Here is a 26,677-nt window from a genome sequence, read left to right as displayed (position 1 = left end):
TTGATCAAATGATTCAATACTCATATACATCCACACAACTGACATAATTACAAACCTAATAGACACGAACTCGTTATAGAAACCAGATGTTGGAACTTGTATATGAAAAAAAGTAACTTAAGGATTTAAGATTCTAAAAACATATTTTGTATTCAAAGCACACTCTTTGTATTTACCTGTATTTTAAGAATGCGTATTTTCTTGCTCCAAAATCTAATTTCAAAATTAAGGTCTTAGTTCATGTTTAGGTGTATTATGTGTTTCTGATAATTACAACCTCTTCCGAGTGTTCTCAATAACTTTAAGGTATTTTCTAATTGTTCAACAAAAATCATGCATTGCAAATAAAATATTAAGAACTGTGCTTTATATTAGTGTTCTTTTATTACTAAGTTACTATTCACTGTATTAATAAAATAAAATAATAATTTCCTTTAAGAATAAAAATGCATCTCATATTTCCTTCCATGCTTCAACCCTGACTAGCATTTATCATGATAAATACCTTTCGTTGTAACGTAGATTATTACATAATCCCCCCAAAATGTCTTTAATATTTCAACCATTAATTAATACTTACTTGTAACACAGCATTATTCATTACATATTCTAGAAAAGTAAAAATCTACTTACTGCAAAAGTAGCTCAAGGCTATTCAGATAACCATGTGTCTCCATCCTCATTCCAAGGAACATCATTTTAAATATAGGGATAACTTAATACTTATATAATGTGCCAGAATATGCCCTAGGCAACCCTAATGTATGAAAGGCATGTTTTGCCCTCAAGGATAATCTTCTATCTTCAAACTGACATGAAAACAAAGGAGAATAGTTTTCATAAAGTATCAACAATAAAGTTGCCATCTCTACAATGGTGCTTACTCCATAGAATCTAACTGGAGATTACAGTAGTTGTCTAACTAGAGACTGTTTCCTAGTTGTTTTGTGGTTATTATTTGTAAAACAGAATTTGCTTTCTGATTCATGATTTCTGTCATATATTGAGTTCATGTTTGCCCTGCACAGCAGGGTATAGTCAACCATTATTGCCCTTGTTTGTACTGATCAGGAGGGCAGCAATTTGTTGATAGTCAGTGATTCTACTTCTTCCACAGGTACTTCTGAAAACATAAAGGGGGGAAAATAAAGTGACAAAACCTCTTCCTCCAGATTTAGTCAACTGGAATTCACTGTATAATTTTGGATACTCTATCAAGTTATTTGTTTTTCTGGAAATGTCAAGGGAAGAAAAGGGGTAAATAATTATCCAGCTCCTGTTACATACCAGATGTTTTATATTATTAAATGAAATCATCATGATAATTCTATGAAGTAGCACTTATAAACTTTGTTATATAGCTAAAGTGACAAAGAATATAAGGTGAAAGAATTTCTTTAAGATCTTACAGCTAGTAAATACTAAGTTCTAAAAATTTTACTTAGCATAATACTCTCTAGCTCCACCCATGTCATTGCAAATGGCAAGATTTCATTCTTTTTTTAAAAGATTTTATTTATTTATTTATTTATTTATTTATTTGAGAGAGAGTGTGTGTGTGAGTGAGAGAGAAAGAAGGAGCAGGGAGAGAGAGAGAGAGGGAGAAGGAGATTTCCCACTGAGCAGTGAGCCCGATGTGGGGTTTGATCCCAGGACTCTGGGATCATGACCTGAGCCAAAGGCAGAGGCTAAACCAACTGAGCCACCCAGGCACCCCAAGATTTCATTCTTTTTATGGCCGAGTTATATTCCATTGGATCTATATATCACATCTTCTTTATCCATTCATCAATTAATAGACACTTGGGCTGTTCCCATAATGTAGCAATTGGGACTTATGAAATCAATATGAAAAGCTCTGCACAGAGAAAGAAACGATCAACAAAACTAAAAGGTAACCTACGGAATAGTACCGGATATTTGCAAATGACATATCCAAGAAAGGGTTAGTATCCAAAATATATAAAGAACTTATAAAACTCAATACCCCCAAAATGAAGAATACAATTAAAAAATAGGCAGAAGATATGAATAGACATTTTTCCAAAGGAGACATACAGATGGCCAACAGACATATGAAAAGATACTCAACATCACTGATCATCAGAGAAATACAAATCAAAATTACAATGAGATATCACCTCACACCTGTCAGAATGGCTAAAATCAACACAGGAAAAACAGGTGTTGGCGAGGATATGGAGAAAGGGGAACCCTCTTACACTGTTGGTGGGAATGCAAAATGGTGCAGTCACTGTGGAAAATAGTATGGAGTTTCCTCAAAAAGTAAAAAAAAAACCCCACCCTACTATCCAGCAATTGCACTACTAGGTATTTACCCCAAAATTACAAAAATACTAATTCAAAGGGACACATGCACCCCGATGTTTATAGCAGCATTATCTATAATGACTCCATCACATTTGCTATTACACCACACAGCCTTCAGAAATATATTTGGGCCGGGCTGAAGTTATACCCCTCAGCATCCTAGCATCCCCAGAAACACATTCATGTGGAATGGAGAGGATAAACATTATCTCTAGTTTCTTCTTTTTGAGTTTAAAAACAAATAAACAAACAAAAACTTCTAAATATAGGGGAGTGTCTAAGTCTGAAGTTTTGATAGTAGGTTAGATTTATAGCTAACACACTACATATAACTCTGTATGAATTCACTGGGAATTAAAAACTCTGACTTGAATAATTTCTTGGGACCTATTCAGTCTTTTAGATGATAAGCCTTGGAAGGACTTTGTAGGCAGCATGTTACCTATAACCTTGAGATGCACAGGTTTTGTTTCTCAGAAGAAAGTGGAGAATTTTCAAGACACTCATTACAGTTAGAGCAACATATTTAATTTCTAAGTCATTTGATCCCATCTGTCTAAAGAAGAAAATGGTACAAAAGTCAATTGTTTCCCTATATACTAGCAATGAAGATTTGAATTTGAAATTTAAAGCCCAATATCATTTACATTAGCACCAAATAATTCAAAATGCTTAAGGACAAGTGTAATAAAATATGTACAAGATTTATGAGGAAAACCACACAACTCTGATGAAAGAAATAAAAAAAGAACTAAGTAAAAAGATATTCATTCCATGTTCATGCATAGAAATATTCAATATTGTTAAGATGTCAGCTATTCTCAACTTGATGAATTGATTCAATGCAATCCCAAATCAAAATTCCAGCAAGTTATTTTGTGCATATCAGCATATTAATATTACAGTTTATATGGAGAGTCAAAGACCCAGAATAGGGCAAGACGATATTAAAGGAGAACAAAGATGAAGGGCTGACATTACCAATCTTCAAGACTTTTTATAAAGTTACAGTAATCTAGACAGTATAGTATTGACCAAAGAATAGACAAATAGATCAATGGAAGAGAATAGAGACCTCAGAAATAGATCCACACAAATACAGTCATTTGATTTTTAATAAAGAAGCAAAGGCAGTTAAACGGAGAAAGGAAATCTTTTTAACAAATGGTGCTGGACCAACTGGACATCCACATGCCAAAAAAAAAAAAAAAAAGAAAAAAGAAAAGAAAAAGAATCTAGATACTTAGATATAGACCTTACATCCTTCACAAAAATTAAATAAAAATAAATGATAGATCTCAAAATAAATCATGTGCAATTCAAAGTGATAAAAATCCTAGAAGACAGTATGGGAAAAATATCAAGATGACTTTTAGGTTTGGTGATGACTTTTTAGATATAATACCAAAGGTGTGATCTGTGAAAGTAAATTTGTTTAAATTAGACTTTATTACAATTCAAAATAACGTTCTCTGGAAAAGACACTGTCAAGAGAATGACAGGATGAGCCACAGTTTGGGAGAAAATACTTGCAAAAATTTAACTGACAGAGATTTTGTAATAGAAATATACAGAGAATCTTAAATCCCTACAATAAGAATATTAACAATCTAGTTTTAAAAATATGAACAGATACTTCACCCAAGATTGTATACAGATGGCAAATAAGCATATGAAAAGATGTTCAACGTCATACATCATTAGGGAATCACAAATTAAAACAAGGAGATACCACCACACCCCTCTTAGAATGGTCAAAGTCCAAAACACTGACAACACCAAATCCTGGTAAAGATGAGGGGCATTAAGAACTCTCATTCATCGTTGGTGAGAATGCAAAATGGTACTGCCACATTGGAAGGGCACTTTGGCAGTTTCTTCCATAGTTAAACATTCTGTTCCCAAATGACCCAAAGGAGTTGAAAATAAGTCCCCCCTAAAATTTATGTCTACATAAAATTCTGCACACACATGTTTATAACAGCTTTATGCATCATCATCCAAACTTGGAAGCAACCAAGATGTCCTTTAGTAAGTGAATAGATAAATAAACCATGACCCATCCAGAAAATAGAATATTATTCAACACTAAAAATAAATGAGCAATCAAGCCATGAAAAGACTGGAGAAACCTTAGATGCATATTACTAAATGAAAGAAACCAATCTGAAAAGGCTACATACTACGTGATTCCAACTATATGACATTCTAGAAAAGGCAAAACTATAGAGACAGAAAAGAAGAAAGTGGAGTCTCCTATACGTGTCATTTCTTCTAAAAATTTTTAGATTATGAAAGGAACAAGTCTTTTGGAAGATATGTGCTGCCAAAGCAAAGTCATGTCTGCTCAGGGGATGCAGAACAACAGAAAGACAACCAGACCTAGGACACCATAATAAACATTTGAAATCCTTTAAAATGCAGGCACTTCTCTTGCAGAGTATTTTGGAATCCAGCAGACTAAACTGTACTAAGTCAAACATTTAAATTAAAAGCCACAGCTGACCAAATATTATTGTATGTGTTTATTTTATTATCTTGAACGGCAGCTGCTTCCTTAGTGAAAGCAATTTAAACTTGGTTAACAAACTTCTTTAATTTGATGGCATGAACTCTAAACTGATGTTTGAAAACAAGAGTCATGATTTTAACATACCTTGACTGTAAAGTAAATAGCCTACTCTTTTTCTTCTGCCTTGCACAGAAAAATGGAAAGAGATCTACAGCGGAAGTCAGGGGTCATAAACTTAATGTCAGTCTGATCTCCAGAGAAGCTATATGTCTTTGTCTAAGTGACTTAATCTCTCAGGGTCTCAGTTTCCATATTCCATTCCATGTACTCCCAACATGCAGAACAGATAAAGGCACTCTGGTTCAAGAGGAAAAGGGGCTCCTTATTTTTTCTCTCATACCTCCTGCCCTAGCACAGAAGGACCACACAGAACACAGTGTGAAAACCACTTCACAGATTATTGCCTAAGTTCTTTCCAATTCTGAAATTCTTTGTTTCTATGTAAATATTTAAAACATCTTAACTTCCTCCTGATTCACAAAGAACAAGACTTTTACATAAACAATGCTCCTCAGGCTCATAAAATTTGGGAACTGGAAAAGAATTTGGCAGACTATTTGGGCCCTCCGCCTGGCTCTGAATGGACGTGGCCTTACATGATCCCAGAATTTTTTTTAATAGTTAAGAAAAACCAGATAGGCAATTCTGAAAAAAATCCAACCAAGTACTTTCTCTAAGGTTTCAATTTTTTTTTTTTTAAGTTGGACGATATCTACCTGTATTTCCTCTGGTTCATCTTATGGAAACAAAAATAATTACCGTTCACACAGAGCATTCGTTTATTCACCCAAAAGGGAATTTTTTTTATTATTATGTTATATTAGTCACCACACAGTACCTCATTAGTTTTTGATGTAGTGTTACATGATTCATTGTTTGCATACAACATGCAGCGCTCCATGTAATACATGCCCTCCTTAATACCCGTCACTGGGCTAACCCATCCCTCCACCCCTCTCCCCTCTAAAACCCTCAGTTTGTTTCTCGGAGTCATAGTCTCTCATGGTTCGTCTCCCCTTCTGATTCCCCCCCCTTCATTTTTCCCTTCCTTCTCCTAATATCCTCCATGCTATTCCTTATGTTCCACAAATAAGTGAAACCATATGATAATTGACTTTCTCTGCTTGACTTATTTCACTTAGCATAATCTCCTCCAGTCCCATCCATGTTGATGCAAAAGTTGGGTATTCATCCTTTCTGATGGCGAGTAATATTCCATCGTATATATGGACCACATCTTCTTTATCTATTTGGCTGTTGAAGGGCATCTTGGCTCTTTCCACAGTTTGGCTATTGTGGACATTGCTGCTATGAACACTGGGGTGCATGTGGCCCTTATTTTCACTACATCTGTATCTTTGGGGTAAATACCCAGGACTGCAATTCCTGGGTCATAGGGTAGCTCTATTTTTAATTTTTTGAGGCACCTCCACACTGTTTTCCAAAGTGGCTGTACCAACTTGCATTCCCACCAACACTGTAAGAAGGTTCCCCTTTCTCCACAACCTCTCCAACATTTGTTGTTTCTTGCCTTGTCAATTTTTGCCATTCTAACTGGTGTAAGGTGGTATCTCAATGTGGTGTTTATTTGAATTTCCCTGATGGCTAATGATAATGAACATTTTTTCATGTGTCCCAACAGGGAATTTTTAAGCTCCTACGCTGTCCAGAGCAATCTGCTGGGCCCTATAGGTACAAAAGGGAATAGAATCTAGTTGCACCCAGGAAGTTGCGGTTTAGAGAGGAGTATTTCTCATGTTGGGTGGTTGGAGGTCTCAGCGGAAGAGCACAGGAAAGGCCTGACTCAGCCAGTGCTAGGAGAAGGGGTAGTCAGAGAAGTTTCTTACAGAAGTCAATGCCTGGGCTGCATTTTGAAGGATGAATAGAAGTTAGTCACTCAGAAAAACAGTAGAAGGGAATTTCAGACAAAAATAAAAAATAAAAACTGAGAAATAGGAAAGTACGAGAGAGTATGGGATACGTATGGGTATTTTATTAGCTGGACGCCAGGTTTCCTCCTGAGCTACAAGCCCAGACTGGTCTCAGAGCTTTCACTGTATCCTTACGAGAGCAGGATTTTTAAACAGGGGACTGGGGCAATCAAATTGGGGTTTCATAAAGATCTTCCTCAATCAGACATGTGAGTAAAGTATTAGACTAGGGAAGCTGGAGGTAGAATGAAATTTCTATGGCTTTTTCTTTAATCTAGGTAAGAAATGATGTGGGCTGAGCACCGATCGTTCAGTGTCTTGAATCATTTTAGTTGCTTTGCTCTGACACATCTCACATTTTCTATGTCTGGGCTTATGTATCACCAGTGCATCTGGATATGGACAATAGCTCAGCTGAGAAACATTTGTTTCTTTTCAATTAATGTCACGTAGTCCTTTATTATACCTTGTAGAGTTACTACGTCATTGTTAGTAGTCAGCTGATTGCATGATTCTATTTGGTGTTAGAATCATAAACTTTTAAATCTGCAGGAGACCTTCTACTTCATCTGGTCTCTTTTCATACCATGGTTCTCCACATCCTAGGTTTCTTTGGGGGAGACTGCAGATGAGGTCACAGGGCTGTAGATAATGGAGACAGAGTTCGGAGCCCTGTGACTCCCAGAACCGGAACTGGTCCTGTCAGTCGCACCATGGCCATTGGCACAATTTCTCTATCCTCCTGCAGCCAGCACTGGCCTGTCACCCATCTGAACCACTTTTCTTGTTCTTGCGTGTTCTGATTTAGATTTTGTTTGAAAAACAGTTTCTGCTGCTAAGGTACTATAAGCCTCCCTCCCCCAACTTCACCAATGAAGACTGGGGGCCCCGTGAAGGTAAGGGTCTTGCCTGTATTTATACTTGCCTAATGGGCTAGCAGAGCTCTTATGGCAAAGCTGTTTACCCATATTCAGGGAGAGCTGGAACCTCGTCTAGAATCTGAAAGTATCCCCAACCCCCATGTTATATTCTGGGCCTGCCCAGTGTCCTCATTCCAAATATTAATGGCAGTGCAGCTTAGGCTTCCTATTAAAGAAGAAAACAGTTCTTTCTAAGATTCACTTTTTCCTATGTGAATATGTATAGTTGTGTGTATTGTAGGTGTGTTTCTGTTTGTAGTGAGATTGGTAAATAGATTCAGATTGACATATTTTGTGGTGGCTAAGAAGGGGTTATTTTAGGGTTTCCTTGTACAGACTAAACTACTGAGCAAGAAAGTCAACCTCTGAATTCAGACTAAGGCATGTCGCACGATTCTTTTTTGTCGTTTTTTTGTTTTGTTTTGTTTTTTTGTTTTGTTTTTTTAAAGATTTCATTTATTTATTTGAGACAGAGAGAGTGAGAGAGAGAGAGCACATGAGAGGGGGGAGGGTCAGAGGGAGAAGCAGGCTCCCTGCCGAGCAGGGAGCCTGATGCGGGACTCGATCCCGGGACTCCAGGATCATGACCTGAGCCGAAGGCAGTCGCTTAACCAACTGAGCCACCCAGGTGCCCTTTGTTGTCATTTTTAAGTGTTGGGAATGTTAAGTCTCAGGAATCATCTAGAGATGTTTAACGGATCATCAGTAACTTCTCATAGGAATCATAAAAGAATGGCCCTCAAAATTTTACGGGTCAAGGGCCACTCAGGGAGGATATTAAAGTGTAGATTCGCACACATTTCCCCAGATCTTCTGACTGAGTGAATCCAGAATGGGGGGCGGGGTCAATAATCCACTTTCCATAAAGACCCCAGGTGACGCTGAAGCGGAGGGGCCTCAACACCACACTTGAGAGACTGTCGTAGCCATAACTAGATTTTAGAAGAGGTTAGTTTAATGGTGATTCTGAACCTGTAACCTGCCATATCTGCTTTAAGTCAAAAGACTGCGCTACGTTGAGTCAGGCACATGAAATCAAAGCCATTCCTGCTAAGTCTCACAGGATCGACCTGGCTCAGGTTCCTTCACTGCGCAGCCTGCACCTTCCTTGGCCTAGACATCTTTCACCAAGCACAAAGTTCACGTGTTTGGCACAACAGAAAATGGTTTCCTGTTTCAAAACCTTATTCCACCCATCATCCTCCAAATACCTGCTAGAGAGTGACATACAGTAAATTGCTCTAAAGTTTCCTGTGTAAAGTTTCAAAAGAGTTTGTGATCAAGAACAGAATCATGGTTGGATATTAACATGATCAAATTGTATCTCTCTACTTGTTTTGAAAGTAAAAGCAAAATAAAGCATTTTGACTTTTATATAAAACCATCACATCTTCATCTAAAATTATTTGATATAAGAAGAATAATGCCCTACTTATTTCTTTTCCTGTGATGATGAGTAAAAATAAGCTTAAACCAGCAAATGGCCTTGGGGACCTTCAATGGCCTATAAAGCTTTTTGCTTGTGGCTATTTCCAGTGTTATTTCATCATAAAGAACTTACTTCCAGAACACCAAGTCTGATGATCACTTCATACCCAGCCCCAGACGAAAACTGGAGAAAAGGCATTTACTCAAAGGCCAGACCACCTCTTGATAAATTTGGACTAAAAGAGAGAGATCCCAATAGACAGTTACTTTCTAAATTAAAATTAACTAAAATTAAATATATATGAACAGATTCTTTCTACCCTTTTCCCTTTCCTGCTCTCTTTCTTTCCTTTTTCCTTTCACATCTTTCTTCCTTCCTCCCTTCCCCTCCCCACCCCTCCTCTCTCCTTCCTTCCTTCCTTCCTTCCCTCCCTCCCTCCCTCCTTCCTTCCTTCCTTCCTTCCTTCCTTCCTTCCTTCCTTCCTTCCCTCCCTCCCTCCCTCCTTCCTTCCTTCCTTCCTTCCTTCCTTCCTTCCTTCCTTCCTTCCTTTCTTCCTTCCTTCCTATGTGTGTATAGTCTTTCTAAAATGTCAACAGAAGAATGTCTGACTTCAAATTAGGCCCAGCTGGAGTTAAGAATAATCGCTAATACCAAGTGCTTATTATTTATCATAAGGCACTGTCTTGAATAACTCTGTGAAGTGGGTATTACTATCTCCACTTTATACATGAGAAAAAATGGCACAGAAAAAACTAATCAACAATGTTATGATCACACAGCTACTGTCTGTGAGAACTAAAGTTAACACAATTCCCTATTCTTGTGTTAGTGCTGGGAACAAGCATAATTCCTAACCCCTATTTTAAACCTTTCTCCAAGCAAGCTCCAGGAAAACCTGGTTCATGGGCTGTGATCCATCCAAGCTGGCTCACTCATAGACTAATTGCATGCCCTTCAACACTTGCTTCAGTACCCTTGTCTCACTCTCACTCACTTGTGACAAATCCAAGGCTATGGTATCATAAACTCTGCCCAACTGCCTTCAATGAAAAAATCACCCAACTTTGCCCCTAAAATCAGTGACTATCCCCCCCCCCCAGATGTTTACCCTCTAAGACACTACTAACACTGTCAAGGTGGTTGGTGTTCCTCTTACTGCAGTACCTTCATAAACTTAGTTTTGCTTGGCCAACAGATTTTTTTCAAGAATATATTTGGCAAGTTGGCAGCTGATATCTAATACTTATGAGGAATTAGAACATTATATTGTTATAGAGCAATTAATAACACTTTCTCCTCTAATTCCTTTTAAACCAAATTATCACTACAGCAGAAAAAGAAAATTGACATCAAGCTGCAGTAACTACTTGAAGAAATTTTGGTATTTTTTTAAAATAAAAAACCAAAAATTAAAGTATTTACACTTGCTTGATTCTTAAACCAACAATCTTTACAAAAGTTGTCTACAAATAAAAGAGTCTGAGTGATTGCCCCAGCCCACATGAAATAAATATAAGCTGTGGAATTCAATAAGATTAAATTAATGAATTAAAGATACACGCTCCTAAATTAAAGACATATATGCTTGTGTGTATATTACAAGCTTAATCAATGAAAGAAAATATTTTTATTCTGAAATTTATTCCATCAGGAGACCAACAAGAGGGGCGCCTGGGTGGGTCAGTTGGTTAAGCGTCTGCCTTCGGCTCAGGTCATGATCCTGGAGTCCCGGGATCGAGTCCCGCATCGGGCTCCCTGCTCGGCAGGGGGTCTGCTTCTCCCTCTGCCCTCTTCCCTCTCATGCTCTCTGTCTCTCATTCTCTCTCTCTCAAATAAATAAATAAAATCTTTAAAAAAAAAAAAAGGAGACCAACAAGAATGAGGAATTCAAACATTGAAAACAGCAAACAAAAACCGGGGTGGGGGGGGGAAGCAAAACCTAGGTATCTCAGAATGATGATGTAGCCAGGAAGTAGTTCTTCTTCTTAATAAAGGAAACATCATACGGTAAATATTTCAGGTGTGAACACTCAACATACAGGAGGTCCCATTTCATTGGAAATAGCTGTAAATATATTCATTTGAGTAAAACAATCATCTGTGTCTAGTCATGCATGCTCTCTGCTCCTGTGGCTGTCACTGCTGTTGATCTGAAGTTGAAAGGTAATGGCCTCATGATTCAAGGAAACTGCTGAAGTGTGTACTCAGGCTTCAGTTGGAGAGATGGGTTCATTTATCATCATAATAAGCTATTACCATCGAGAGGTCACAACTCATTGAAGAGACAGTCAGTCTAATTTGCTCAATTCCGTTAGCTTTTGACATGCCTCAAGGAGATAAGCACACTTTTGCAGGTAATTTTCAATCACCCAACAAACTACTTGTTTAATAATTCATCACATTTCAGATTGGGGTCTTATCACATAGCTCCCTTTTCCATGTGGCAAATGTCGGATTTCAACTACTTGGAATCACAGACTCGGGTAACAGAAGTGCTTACGAAAAATTAAAGACAGCACCTGCTTGACTCAACTCTTACCGCTGGAAGTGATGAGAAAACCTCAGGAATAAAAATGTGAAATTTATGCTTCTCCTGTAGGCACTGCTGACAATAAAAGGATTACCTGAAAGTATCTGGAAAGATAAGGGTGCTATTCCAACCCTTGTGATTAAGTAAGCATGCCAACCAATTTTTAGCTCATAGGATTGGGGCACTTAATACTTATTTAAAGGATCACATTAAAGCAGTAATTTTTACAACAAAGTCTAGAATAGAGAAGCAATAGTTTATAATAGGTTAAATTAAAAATAAAGGCTGTTCTAGTTAAAATATTTTATTTCACATCTTTGATAATATTCTGTTCACAGAGGGCATAGACAGTCTCTAGGGACAAACTCCCCTCAAGTAAAATGCTAGCTGTGACTCTAAAGAGCTGAGTAACCTTATAATTATAAATATATATTCTTGTTCTCCACAATTTTATACAAAGGATGGTCAAATGTATACTATTCCGCTTCCAGGTTTAATTACTTAACCATATATTTCGGATCATTCCATATTAGCATACAAAAAATTCTTTCCTTATTTAAAGTTTTATAGTGTTTGGTTACGTGTATGTACCCAAACTCATTTAATTTGTCTGTCAATGACAGACATTTTTAGGGGCATCACAAACATTATGAATGAATGACTTTGCATTTCTCATGTTTATATATACCTGTAGGATAAATGTGTATTTGTAACTTTGGTGAAGATTTCTAAATTGGTTTTCTTGGATTGCATCAATGTATATCCTCACTACCAATATATAAGGATATTTGCCTTTTTTTTTAAAGAGATTTATTTATTTGAGAGAGAGAGAGAGAGAGCATGAGCAGGAGGGTCAGAGGGAGGGGGAGAGAGAATCTCAAGCAGAATCTGAGCTGAGAGCAAAGCCTGATCTGGGGCTCAATCCCAGGACCCTGAGATCATGACCTGAGCTGAAACCAAGAGTCAGACACTTAACCGACTGAGCCACCCAGGCACCCCAAGATTTTTGTCTTTTTAAAGTCTCAGTAATTCTGTGCTATCCATTTTTTTCTCTATCCTAAGATCGATGACAAATGATTTCCCAGTATAGTTGAGTCAGGTTGAACACTGTTTTATATTTTTCCCAGTTTCATTGAGAAATAATTGGCATACATCATTGTATAAGTTTAAAGCATACAGCATATATTTCCTTTTCTATAAACTGTTCATATCTGTTGCCCATTTTTCTGTTGGACTATTGGCCTTTCTCATCAATTTCAATAACCTCTTTAGATATTAGATTAGCCTTCTGTCAGCTGTAAATTATAATAAGGAAATGTGGGATTTTAAAAAAGAATTGCTATCTTATCATTTGTATTCATTTGCTACGGCTGCCATATGAAAGTACGGCAAACGGAGTGTCTTAAACAACAGAAAATCATTATCTCACAGTTCTGGAGGCTGTAAGTCCTAAATCAAGGTGTTGGCCAGGTTGGTTCCTTCTGAGGCTGTGGGAGAAGGCTGTGTTTAAATTTCCCTCTCTGGTTTGTTGCTGGCTGTCTTCATGCTCCCAAAGGCATTCTCCCTATATGAGGGTCTGTCTCTAAATTTTCCCTTTTTATAAGGACACCAGTCTTACTGAATTGGGATCTATCTTAACGACCACCTTAATGACATTATAGCTGCAGGGTGTTGATTGTGTTTATTATGCTTATAAAATTTACTTCTCTAATGAGTTACTGATGGGCAGAAATTGCAAATTCCTTTACATACTTGGCCTTCGGTGAAGCAGGAATAGTGAGCTATTTATCAGGTCATTTGCTTGGAAAGACATGAAGCGATGATTGTTAGCTTTATTTTGGTACCTTTGAGATAAAGTACAAAATATTCTGCAGGCTTCTCAAACAGCTAGCTAACCGATCTAATTTTTTCACACCTGCAAAGCCACCCCTTAAGTCATATAATCTACTTATTTGCTAAAATTAACTCTCTGTGATTGTTCATTTTTATCTTTAATGATATCTTGTCCCTTACCACCACCAGATGTTCTGTCAGACAGCAGTAAACAGGGGACAGAGTGTTCTTCAACAAATGTCTTTAATTGATATAGACTACCTCCGATATAAATTCCTACAGTGCAAATTATAGAAATCCATGAAGAAATTGGCATTTATTGAACAGCTTCTGTGTGCTAAGGGCATTTTAGAGGGCTTTGCACAATTCTGAGACTGGAACTCTCATTCTGTAAATAATGAAAGACTCAACTAAGTTATGGGATGTGTCCAAGATCATAAGACTAATAAGGTAGATATCTGGAATTTGAATCAGATCTGTGAAAGGCATAAGGACCAAAATACTAAAAATAACTGACTGTGACTTTTCCTTACTTACTCCCTTTCAATCAAGTCTCATGAAAAGGAAGAAGGAAAATAATGTAGGAGTTTACTAGTCAGCAGGATTGGTCTCTTCCAAGGGCTGTGAAGGAAGACTGTCCCAAGTTTCTGTCCTTGGTTTATAGAGGGTTATCTTTTCTTTGTGTCTTTATGGTATCTTCCTCTTGCACATATCTGTCTCCCATCCTTCCCTACAAACTTGCTCTTTCCACCATCAACAAGCAACAGTAAACAAAAAACCCAGTATATAAAGAATACTCTGGCTAGGAAAGGTTCCAAATGGCCTAACACTGCCCTACAAAGAATATTGGGAGTTTGTCCCAGGAGAGCTTGGGCTAATGTAACCCAGCAATTCGTCAGTTCCCTGTGCTTTTCCACTGAGCTGCAGGTAGAACAGGCATCAAGAGTCATTAACAAAGATCGAGAAAAAAAATGTAGTTTTACATTAAGATTTGATTGAAACTCTTTCAAACTGGCGTTGATTTTGCTTTCTTTGGTTTTGAGACGAGGAATGGAGGTTGAAGAAGGAAGAACTTTTACATTCATAGTCTTTCTTTTCATAATTTCAAAGAAAATTGTCTACAAAGAGTGGTTCAAATTCTATTTTAAATCTGTGTGTCTTGTTATTATTCAGTAACCACTATGTTAAGCCCTAGGGCTAAAGAGATGACTAGCCTGAGGTCCTGTGTTAGGCAGCAATCAGTGGAGAAAACATTATTTTATACTGTTCTAGATACTCTTAATTTTGTTTTGTAGGGACCAAGTTCTGTCTGGCATCATATTCCTTTCACCAGAAGAACTTTCTACACGTCTCCTACTGTAGATTTGTTGGTGAAAAAGCAGTTCAGCCTTTATTTCTCTGAAAAACTCTTTGCCTTTCTTTTTCAAGAATATTATGGCCTGCTAAAGAATTTTGGACTGGTATTTTTTTTTTTTTGTATGTTGTTGTTTCTTGTCCTTCCTATACTTTAAAATACCCGTGTACTATATTCTAGTTCACATCATGGCTGACAAGGATCTTCTATCTTTCTTGTCTTTGTTCTTCTGTTCTGCTTTTAAGATTTTCTCTTTGTCTCCCTCTATTTTTTTTTTTTTAATAGTTCAATTCAGATATGCCTTGGCATGATGTTTTCATCAACTTTCGGTCTGTTTTCATTGACTGATTTTCCTCCTGATATGGTTCATCTGCCCCGGCTTGTTCACATGCCTGGTAATTTTTGATTTGATGCCAGACATGCTGAATTTTACATTGTTGGGTGTTGGATTTTGTTGTAATTAAGTAGTATTGGACTTTGTTCTGGCATGCAGTTAATTTACTTGGAACAAGTTGACTTCTTTTTGCTTTCAAGATTTGTTAGGGTGAATTTAGAGCAGCCTGTAATCTTGGGCTAATTTAACCCTTCTACTAAGACAATACTCTCTGAATACTTTACCTGACGTCTTCCCCACTATGAAGATGGTTCATTTTAGGTGGTGGGAAAATGAACTATTACCAGCTCTGTGTTACCTCCAGGAATTGTTTCTCTTGCTACTTTTTGGTATTTCTTTTACCAGCCTTAGGTGGTGTTCTCCCATCCAACTCAATACTGAGCCAGGCTAGAGGTCTTATACCTTTACAGATCTCTCCCTCTGTGTCTCTCTGTGTATCTGTCTCTCTCTCTCCCTCTCTCTCCCCATATCCCTTTTCTCCAATATCCTGTCCCACAGTTCTAGCCTCCTTGACCTCTAGTCTCCATCTTTTAGACCCTGATGTTTGGGTTTTCCTTCTAAGCACTTGGAACTGTACCCAGGCAATAATCTGGGATAATCGTAAGCTTTACTTCATTTATTTCTCTTTTCTCATAGATCACAGACCCTATATTATTTGTTGTCTAGTTTCTAAAAATTGTTGTTTCACATTTTTTCTCAAGTTTTCTTGTTTAAGGCAGGTGGGTAAATTGAGATTCTATTATTCAATTATTGTCAGAAGCAAAAATTCCAATGTATTATTTTTGATAAGCTTTTTTAGAATGATTTTTGAAATTATAGTTCTTGCTTCAACCAGAAGTTATTTTTATGTATAATGTGAGGTAGGGATGCAAAGATTTTTTTCTTCTCTGTCTTTGGATAACTGATGTATGAGTAGCATTTATTATATTCTCTATCCTACCATTATTATCTACAAAGTCTGTTTTGTCAAAAATCAAGTATCCATGGAATAGTTCTGGGCTGTTTTCTCAGTTCCATTTTTTTTTTTTTAAGATTTATTTATTTACTTGGGGGGGAGCACACCCAGGGGGGAGGGGCTTAGAGAGAGGGAGAGAGGGACTCCTCAAGCAGACTCCCTGTTCGGCAGGATCCAACACAGGGCTTGATCTAACAACCCTAAGATCATGACCTGATGCTCAGCCAACTGAGTCACCCAGGTTCCACTCTCAGTTCCATTTCATCTATTTTGTATTTTTATCTTTTTTCACACCAATATCCTTGTGCCTTTTTTTTTTTTTTTAAGATTTTATTTATTTATTTGACAGAGAGAGATACAGCGAGAGAGGGAACACAAGCAGGGGGAGTAGGAGAGGGAGAAGCAGGCTTCCCTGTGGATCAGGGAGCCCGATGCGGGGCTTGATCCCAGGACTCTGGGATCATGACCTGAGCGGAAGGCAGACGCTTAACGACTGAGCCACCCAGGCGCCCCTATCCTTGTGTCTTAATTATTATATCTTTTTAAAATAAGTCCTAAGTCTTTATAGCAGATAAGTTTTGATTAAAAACCTATCTCCAGTTTTTGTTTTAGAATTTCCTTGAATTATTCTTAGTCCTTTGCTTTTCCATATAAATTTAATCATTGGTACTTTTACTATTTATTGCTATTATAAAGGACTAATTGTAAAAGTATTTTTAAACTGATTTTTGTTGATGTAAAGAAATACGATTGACTTTCATAAATTAATTTTGTATACAGTTCCCCTTTTGATTCACTAATATTTTATCTTTTGAGTTCACAAAACAGATAATCCTATCATCTACAAATGGTGGTTTTATTCCATCCCTTCCAATCTCCATATCTTTTATTTCCTATCTTACTGCACCGTCTAGATCTTCTAGTACAATGTTGAATAAAAGTGATCATAGTGAAAATTGTTTCATGTTTGTGATCTTTCAAGGGGCACCTGGGTGGCTCAGTTAAGCGTCTGCCTTCTGTTCAGGTCATGATCCCAGGGTCCTGGGATCGAGCCCCGCATCGGGCTCCCTGCTCCGCGGGAAGCCTGCTTCTCCCTCTTCCACTCCCCCTGCTTGTGTTCCCTCTCTCGCTGTCTCTCTCTCTGTCAAATAAATAAATAAAATCTTAAAAAAAAAAGTCTTTCAAAATTTTATATTAAATATTTGCTATTCCTTTTTGTGTACTCTTCATCAGTTAAAGAAGTGCCTTTCCAATTATAGTTTGCAAATTTTTTAAAAACATCACGAATCATTATTTAATTTTGCCTATTTATGTTTCTGCATCAACTGAGATCAATCATTTCATTTTTCTCTCTCTTTTAGTTAGTCAATATGGCCAATTACTTAAACTGATTTTCTGATATTAAACCAACCTGAACGCTTATGACAAAAGCAATTTGGCCAATTTTGTTTCGCCATTTTTATACATTACAAATTCAGACTGGTTATGTTTTGTTTAGGATCTATTTTCATGAGTGACTTTGGATAGGGATTTCCTTTTCATATCTCTCTTGAAGGTTTGATATCAAGCATATTGAGTCACATAAAATTACTCAAGGAGTAATCCCCATGATTCTGTTCTCTAGAAAATTTGTATAAGATTGATTCCTTTTTTTAAATTTGAATAGTCATTGAAATCACCTGTAAACAAAATAGACCTAGTGGTCTCTTACTGGGAAGATTTCCTTGACTATTGATTGAATTGTTCTAATGTTCATATGACTTTCAGGTTTTTTCCCCTTGAATCAGGGCTATTAATTTTTATTTTCCTAGACATTTACTTATTTTTACAAGTAAATTTATTGTGTGTAAAGGTTTCATGATTTTCCTTATTTTTTTCTGAAGTAATTTTAGTTATGTCCATATTTACATTTTAAAGTCTTATGTATATCTTTACCCACTTTTTTTTTTCTATTAATCTTGCTAGAGCTTTGTAATTCTTTTAAAAACAAGTTTTTGGATTTGTGGCCTCTCTATTGATATCTGTTTTCTATTTCATTAATTTGCATTTATATAAACTCATATCCTTATTGTTTCCTTTCTTATGCTTCCCTTTGGATAAGCTGCTCAAGCATTTCTATTCCAAAGCCAAATGCCTTACAAGTACTAATAAACATAACGGAATGAAAAAATAACTAGTAGAAAAGGGCTAGACACATCTGGATTCCAATCTTGACTGCCTTACTAGTTGGGATATCTTGGCTTATCAGCTGCTAACCTTGGTCATGTATCTTAAGATATATGAAAACATAAATTCACAAGTTGACTATTTTAGGTGACATGTTTTGTGCAGAACCTGTATAACCATTACCTCCCTTGACCTGACCAGTAAACGCCTACCAATGTAGCCCTAGATTACTTTTGTTGGCAACCATATCCCAAAGTTAACTGAGATTGATATTACTGTTTAGTAAACTCCTTAATTTTTCCCACCAAATTGCTGTTAAACTGAATGCTCCCCTATCTGGTACATATTCAGTTGCTCAATTGTAAAAACTGATCTTTGTCCCCATTGCACTCCATTAGAAGGTACTGCAAACAAAATGAGTCATATGAATATTAAAACACTCTTCTATGTAATAATTTACAATGTTAGAATTAGTACTTTATATATTTAATCAGGAAAAATATCAAGATACTGTTATGATAAGGTTAGGTAAGTTTGAGAGATATGTATGTTTGACCCTGAGTCCTTGTAGGTGGGATAATTTTGCATAGTAGACTTTACCGTAGCTATGGGCAACAAGTGAGTTCTTGGCTTTTTTTTTTTTTTGAAATAAATATATTTCTTCATGTACCCCTAACAATTCATTCGGTTAGTTCTAGGTAGCAAATCTTCTTGATCCTACTCCATTACCAAATCATTCTTAACGAGATCTGATTTATTAAATAAAAATTCAATCACAGTTGATTTGTCCTATTTACATTTTTGACCATGCCATTCTCCACATACACAATACCTTCTTAATTAATCCACTTAATCCAAGACTTGAATTGGAGGAAGGTAAGGATGAGGGATCGGGTTTGACCTTTAATTTTGAATAATTATAAGTCACAAATACACATTCTGCTGTCGAGAGGAGAAGGGATCATGCTTATCAGTTTTTAATTTTTTTCATCATGTTTGAAATCATTTCTCAACCCTGACATAAATCCTAAGTCAAGAGTCATTTCTGAACAAACTAATCAAACCTACTTCCGTTGTTGTTGTTAAGCATGGAGCATTAATCACAAAGTATTTGTTGAGCTCCTTTTATGTGCCAAGAACGAGCCTGTCCTGTGAATCTCAAACATCAATCTCCTTCAAACCCACAGTTTCAACTTGAGATCTGAGAGACAGAACTGAAAATCAAGCAAGCACAACAGAGAAGAACCAGAGATTACTTTTGGAAGCCAGATGATATTTTGTCAGCAGACTCATAATGTGCATCTTAAACTAGGCTATAGGTACTCTTGGCAACGACATGAAACAATTTAAAAGCTCCCTAAGTTGGAAACAGAAAAAAACAATGTAATGTTGTAGAAAATAAGCATTGTTCGCTAAAGAACAAATCACATAAGATTAATTTAATAATGTTCAGAGACAGGATTGTAAAACTTAATGGTAATGCGGGAGCAGTAGACAAGCCACGCCAGATTCTCAGGGAACTTTACTGATGTGGAGAGAATTGGTTTTGGAAGCTGCACTATTTCAGACCACTAGGGTAACCTTAAGTAAATTACTATTTCCATGTTCCAATAGGACTTAGTTTACTAAAGCAGTGAATTATTCCAACTCTGAAATACCCAAACTGTTTCTGAATAGCTGTAGCCTGTAGCAAATCAGCAGGACGTTGTCCTCTAGTTCTTTCCATTCCTGCCTAGCCCCAAGCTTAAACCAATGCCCTACAACCAGGTGTTAACTCTTGCCAAGCATTCTGAAAAACGAAATGCTGCCTAGTACAACCCTGTAGGTGCCTAACTTAATCCTCTTTGACTCTCTTGAGTGAGGGGTGGGAGGAATTAACACTGGATAGTGTCAACTGTGCTAAATAATCACCCACAGGTGAGGGAAAAAAATTTTTTTTCAAGATTGTTATTGAGGAATTAATTCATAATGGAGATTGTGGAAATATTTAGATGGGCAGTATATAAAACTGTTTCTTGGGATAAGAAATACTCCCTTGCTAAATTGGCGAGTGTGCTTGACTTTTCTCACGATCGGGTGGACCTCTATGTCAGCAAAGTGTATCCCATGTGAGAGCAGTTTCATTATTTGGAGTCAGGTTCCTAAAAAAAGGAAGAATGCCATGTGGCATCTTCATTATAATAGAATATGCACAGCACATCTCCCTTCTGTTATAAGGAGCCTTATAACCAAGTCATTTGGAAAATGTTTGAAAATTGGTTATATAAATATTTAGCAAAGCTAATAGCATCCCATAAATATTTTTTTTGACTTAGGAATTAACACTAAAAAAGCGGAGGAGGGATGATATACTCACAGCCTCCTGGTCATGGATGTAAATGAAATTCAGTATCAAAGCAGATGCACTAGTTTCTTGATATACTACTTCTGTCAGATTCTGGCAATGGCTCTGATTTGAACAGCAATTACTGGTAAAGAATTTAGCCTCAACTATTTAGAAAAAGTGGCTTTATTGAATTTACAAACAAGGCCCTACAATTTTCCATCTCCTTAGCAAGATATTAAATCAACCAAGCTAAGCATGTCATCATGACTATAATTTACGTGATGTGCCATGGCAGTTAAGATGTACTGTGGTAATTTGTGAGAGCTTGCAGTATTATCGTAGTATCAAAAATTTATATGGTTCAGTTATTAAAGCAAATTGTTTCATTCATGCTGAGATATCTGACAGTAAACCACCAAGGGCTTCCACATTACATTAAAAAATGTCTTCCATATTCAAACAATTTGCACACCCTGTTACCATTATTTTGTTCACTGAGTGGAAGTTGAAGCACAGGGAAGCAGAGCTTTTTGATGTGAAAGTGATCCGTGGGGGATTTGAAGTGCTTCATTGTGGGTGGTTATTAAGAAAAAGCTCAGCCAGGATAAAGGAAGTTATCTTTGGGCACGGACAACTATGAGCAGGATGTCCAAATTCTTTGCTCTGGTGCTATTTAATATCCCATTTGCTTGCTTTCCTTATGTCAGTTTGATTTTCAGCCAACAGAAAGAAAAAGCATACGACCAAAGAAAAAATATGGTAAATGCCATAAAGAATACTCTACTATAAGCTATTCTTAAATAAATTTCACCATTGTAAGAAAAACAAGACCTTTGAAATGCATCCAATTTTGACCCAAGGCTCCTCTCTGAACTCCTCAGAGCAGGGGCAAAAAATTTGACAGTTTATATATTTATTTATTTTTCCCACAATTTTAAGCTGTAGACAGTCAAGTCTTATGTGCTATTTTAGTGTTGTTGGGAATACAGGAGCTTCCAAAATAGAACAGTATAGAATGACTTCTTGCTATAAAAGGCCTTGCAAATACAAGTTTAATTGGATTTTTATTACAGCTGTAGAATTTTATGCCATACACACTGTCTCTTTTAAAGTACATATTCGTTGAAAAACGGGTTTTATTCATTAACACATTTTTCATAATAGCATTTAGAAGTCTGCTAAAAATAAGAAACTGGCCACTAGTTAAATTTTTTTTTTCTTAATCAGCTAAAACCACCAGTTCCCATTCACTGAATAAGATGTGAACTACTTTTTTCTTTCTTAATACTCATACGCCATGCAAGAGAACCACTTACAATAAATATATTTTGTTTGTTTAATCAATGAAGATTTCTTCAAAAGCAACACTATATTCTTAGAGATGAAAACTCAGAGGCTTACATAGCGTCAATTTGCTAAGGGAGTTTTCTGTCACCGTTACAGTTTCTGGTGTGATTAGGTGATTTAACTATCAGCTGATAAGATACTAACTTTTGCAGAACAAGCAGAACATTTAGAATTATTATGCCAAATTTGGTTTCCAACAAATTCTTTGGCAAAGTAAAATAATAAAATAAAATAAAATAAAATAATAAAACCCATGGTCCCTATCTAGATAGAGTTCATCCACAAAATAAAAAATAAAAAACAAAAAACACCTGCATGTCTGAAGCTGCTACATTTGTTTATCTGTGTATGTTTTTATATATGTATGAGTGGGCTTTAAAACAAACGTGTTTTCAATCTGGCATTTCTTTTAGGGTAGTTTTCTTTTTGAGCTCCAGGAAATATGTTGTTTGCATAAGCTTCATGGCAAGCATTAAGTCAGTTATATAATAAATTTCATTTCCAATTAACATTCATACAAGGTAGAAAAATTAGCTGTCTTGAATATCAGCTTTGAAATAAAATAGAAACAGATGCAGAAAATTTCAGTAAGTATCCTACCACAGACAACTCTAGAAAAACAGCGATTTCAAGTAAACACAACACAGTTTCTTCCAATATTTATCATTTGTTTCACAAAAATATCTTCAAGGTTTTGCAAAACTATCCTAGAGTCTTCATCAGTGTATTCATTCATTCAAAAAGTTAGCATAAAAATGACTTAGAAACTACTCCCCCCAACCCCAAAAAAAATGTTAGCATAGAACACCAACTATGTAAAGTTGTATATTAGGGATGCTATAGACCATTAACTTTTGGTATACGTACTTACCCAGGGGGCCTTGAAGAAACATCCAACTTAAACTGATTTAGTTGCTTCTGGCCACCCAACGCATCATGAAATCGTTCTGACCTTTCTTTAAAAAAGTACTTAATAAAACCCATTCTTTGTATTGATCCGCTAAAGCGAAGTAGCAAGAAGCCAGCACTGTGTGGACTTACTTTGCTTCCCAGATAGGGAGCTGGTGCACTCCAGTAGTAGCCCTCTGGCAAGGCACGGTGGGATTCCTCACTGCTGATGCTGATCTGCTGGGGTGGGTCTAAGTCATCCTTCTGGGGAGCCACTTGAACATGGCCAGAGATGTCCGTCAGGTACCAGCCACGCATGTCTTGTATCTTCAAGAAAACACACCATCATCTTACTTATGAAAAACAAAACCAAAAACCACCTCCAACTCTTTCTTTCCTATTCTGTATAGTGTCCACTTTTGGGAAATTAAAAAAAATATATTAAAGTTTAGAAAAACAGGAGAGCTGTGGAAAATGTGAAACTTATCGTATGTACTCATTATAGATTCTCATTGTGTTCTTGTTGATTCTAGGAGTTTGGATAGTAATATGTAATAATCTGTTTTTATTGATCCAGTACTTTTTAAGAAGTTATAACTCCAAATACTTCTTTCTTAAAAATAGAAATGTGTTCAAAGTTACACAGTGATTATAATATTGATAAATTATCAGATAGTTGGGCTCTAAACTGCATGTATTTCATTCCACTAATAATTTCTTGTTGCTTAGGGGAAAAATAATTTCAAAAGGTTTTATATATATATTTGTAAAACACAGGAAAAGAAATAAAATATGCAAGCGCCTGAAAGGTAGCTTTTAATTCAGCATTTCTACCCATTCCACTTAATTAAATTTCAGTTTTGAGGCTTAAGGACATTTGAATCCACCAGCCTGTTGCTATGGCCACAGCTCACAATGCTATACCTAGTCCATCCCATGGGGTTCGAAGTGTTGTAGGAATTCATAGCCTAGATCCTTGGCCCAGAAAAGGAAGGATCCTTAAAGGAAAAATTAGGAAACACAGGATGTTTTGCTTTTCCATCTTTAGACTCCAGCCGGGAGAGGGCATACAGCTACAATTCTAATTTAGACTGCCCTACCTAGTTGGGACAAAACACAAGATACTGAGGTTTGTGGCTACCAGGGGCCCACTTAGATGTGTGTGAGTGGCTTGGTGTTGTAGGTGATGGGGAGCAGAATAGTGATGGTGATAATCTGTGGATGACATATTTTTAAATTTTTTTTTCATGTAGAGGTCATTTGATTCTCCATCTCCCAAAGCTGTAGAATTGCTGGGACTAGACCTTAAGATATATGTTACTCCTCTCTCTTCTTTCTAACATCATCCCTCAGGGATGCTAAGACAGCGCAGTGAGATTCAGAGGAAGTTCATTCCAGAAGTCTTACCAAAATGCAAATATCAGTTGGACCTAATTGCTGAAAACCAAGACTAAATGCCACTTCTGCTCTTCTGCTGACCATGGAACTTTGATGTTAATGGAACAGTCTAGAGGGTGGGTGAAACTCTACAAACAGGAGGAGGAAGTGGGCTAGATGTCTAATTGCTGTTGGTTTTATGCAATCTGTTCTGAAAGCAATACATTTAATAGTGTATAGATTTCAATTTAAACATGCGAGTACAATCAGAAACTACTTACGAAATTATAGAATTGACATAAAAGCAACACAGGCAGAAGAGAATATTTGGTAGTTGTGTTAAGGATTACTTGCCTGATTAAAGTTGAAGTGGTGTTTGGAAGGTAGTTTACTGCAAAAGTGTGCTTGGTAAAGCACAAATCTGGTCCTATCACTCCCCTGCTAAGATACCCCAGTGGCTCTCCAAGGATAAGAATCCAACTTAGCATTTGCAACCCCATATGGTAGAGTTTCTCATTCCCCACCCCGCCCTCCCCGGGCTTCTCTTTCTCCAGCTTGCGTTCTGCTACTCTGTAGTCTTAAGAGCTGTCATACAGGCTATTTGAAATTCCTTGAGGGTCCCATTTTCCTCTCATACGTCCTCTATCAGGACACAAACCACAGTCTGTGCAGAGTTGAAAAGGCAATGGGGAGCAATTCTTCTTAATTTGTACACCAAAAATATTGGTGATTAGAATACACAACTCTTCATATCATATCTGATGCTTTCTCGATTGAATCAGATTGGGGCTATAATCACAATAATCCCATTACTGCTTCACACAGTAATCATGGACACTGAAAAGACTAATATTTACTACTTCTAAGAGATTCCAGGCTCCACATTGCTACAAATAAAACCTGAAGCGGGGGAAATCGGAGGGGTAGACGAACCATGAGAGACGATGGACTCTGAAAAACAAACAGGGTTCTAGAGGGGAGGGGGGTGGGAGGATGGGTTAGCCTGGTGGTGGGTATTGAGGAGGGCACATTCTGCATGGAGCACTGGGTGTTATGCACAAACAATGAATCATGGAACACTTCATCTAAAACTAATGATGTAATGTATGGGGATTAACATAAGAATAAAAAATTAAAAATTAAAAAAAAAACCTTCAAGTCTTTGATCAAAAATACACAAATAGCATTTGAAAGAAAAATCCATCCCTTCTTCATGATAATGGTAAGTAGAAACTTACTACCAGAAAACCATTTTAAAGAACCATTGTTCTTACGAAAGAACAATGGAGCAGTGTACAGAATGAAAAGGCTATTGCTTACATGGCCATAGGTCCAGTAGGAGCTCTGACATCTGTCTGAAACCCCGGAACAGAAACACTCGTCACAACCTTTATGATTATCTTCTTGCAAATTGAAGAAGCCGGCTTTACAGCGACTGCAGTCCCCACCTTCAACATTCTCCTACAAATAGAAACAGAGATGCTCTTCAAGATAAAGAACTGTTTCTATCTAGTTCCATGAAAGAAAAATATACACTGGATCTTCTTCATTTTACCCCTCAACCATATTTAAAGGATAATGATATTTTTAAAAATCTGCTCAAAAAGCTCTTTATTAAGCTTTCTCCTTTCTAGCCACACTGATGCGAAAGGATATTGGATACCAATCTACTGTCATAAAAGCTACAGTTTTGATCTTCATGTATGTCAAGAGTGTGGAGTAAACACCATGATAAATACAGCAGTGAGTTACACTGAAGAAAATGGACGCAGTCTGGTTCACCATTCTCTGTTGTTGAAATACTTCCTCTTAGAACACATGATATATGACAAAATTAGAGAATTAAACTCATGGATGTGTAACAGCATGTTGATATTATACAGATGGCAAGATGCTTTCCACATTACATATTAAAAATGCATACACTTGGGGCCAGCATGAGAACCTGACAGGGAGAGAAACTGGAGTAAATGGCCATAGATTTCCTTGATGCAACTAAGCAGAAAAAGAGGAAAGTTTTTTCTTGGTTAATTTTCACAGTGTTTTCTTTAATACATTGGTGTAGCCAGTTAATCATATAGTAATAATATGGGAAAAATAAATCTCGTGCAGTGACTGCTCTCCAGATTGGTATCATTAATCCTAGTCCCAACATACTGAAAAATTATTTGTTTATAGATGGGCCTATACCATGGACTCGGGCCAGGGAAAGCTGATTATCTGATGAAAAACTGGGAAGGCTGTAGTCTCTCAATTTAAAGAACAGTTAATCTTAACTAATAACTTCTAAATGAAGGCTCCTTTCTTTCTAGAAACAGATTCTC

General features: G+C 36.8%; 1 protein-coding gene across 1 annotated transcript in view; it reads right to left on the bottom strand.

Moving 5' to 3' along the window:
• Nucleotides 1-26,677, bottom strand: part of LAMA2 (laminin subunit alpha 2) — a 621,471-nt gene that overhangs the window by 302,770 nt on the left and 292,024 nt on the right. The window contains exons 11-12 of the mRNA XM_045865518.3: nt 25,674-25,814; nt 23,130-23,303 (exon numbers count right to left, since the gene is read on the bottom strand). Coding sequence (XP_045721474.2) covers nt 23,130-23,303; nt 25,674-25,814 — 315 coding nt within the window. The remainder of the gene's footprint in view (nt 1-23,129; nt 23,304-25,673; nt 25,815-26,677) is intronic.

Source organism: Mirounga angustirostris, unplaced genomic scaffold, assembly GCF_029215605.1.
Source record: "Mirounga angustirostris isolate CCGP_5_RB_7025 unplaced genomic scaffold, mMirAng1.0.hap1 SCAF_8, whole genome shotgun sequence".
Taxonomy (NCBI): Eukaryota; Metazoa; Chordata; class Mammalia; order Carnivora; family Phocidae; genus Mirounga; species Mirounga angustirostris.
This window is presented reverse-complemented; position numbering and strand designations above follow the sequence as displayed.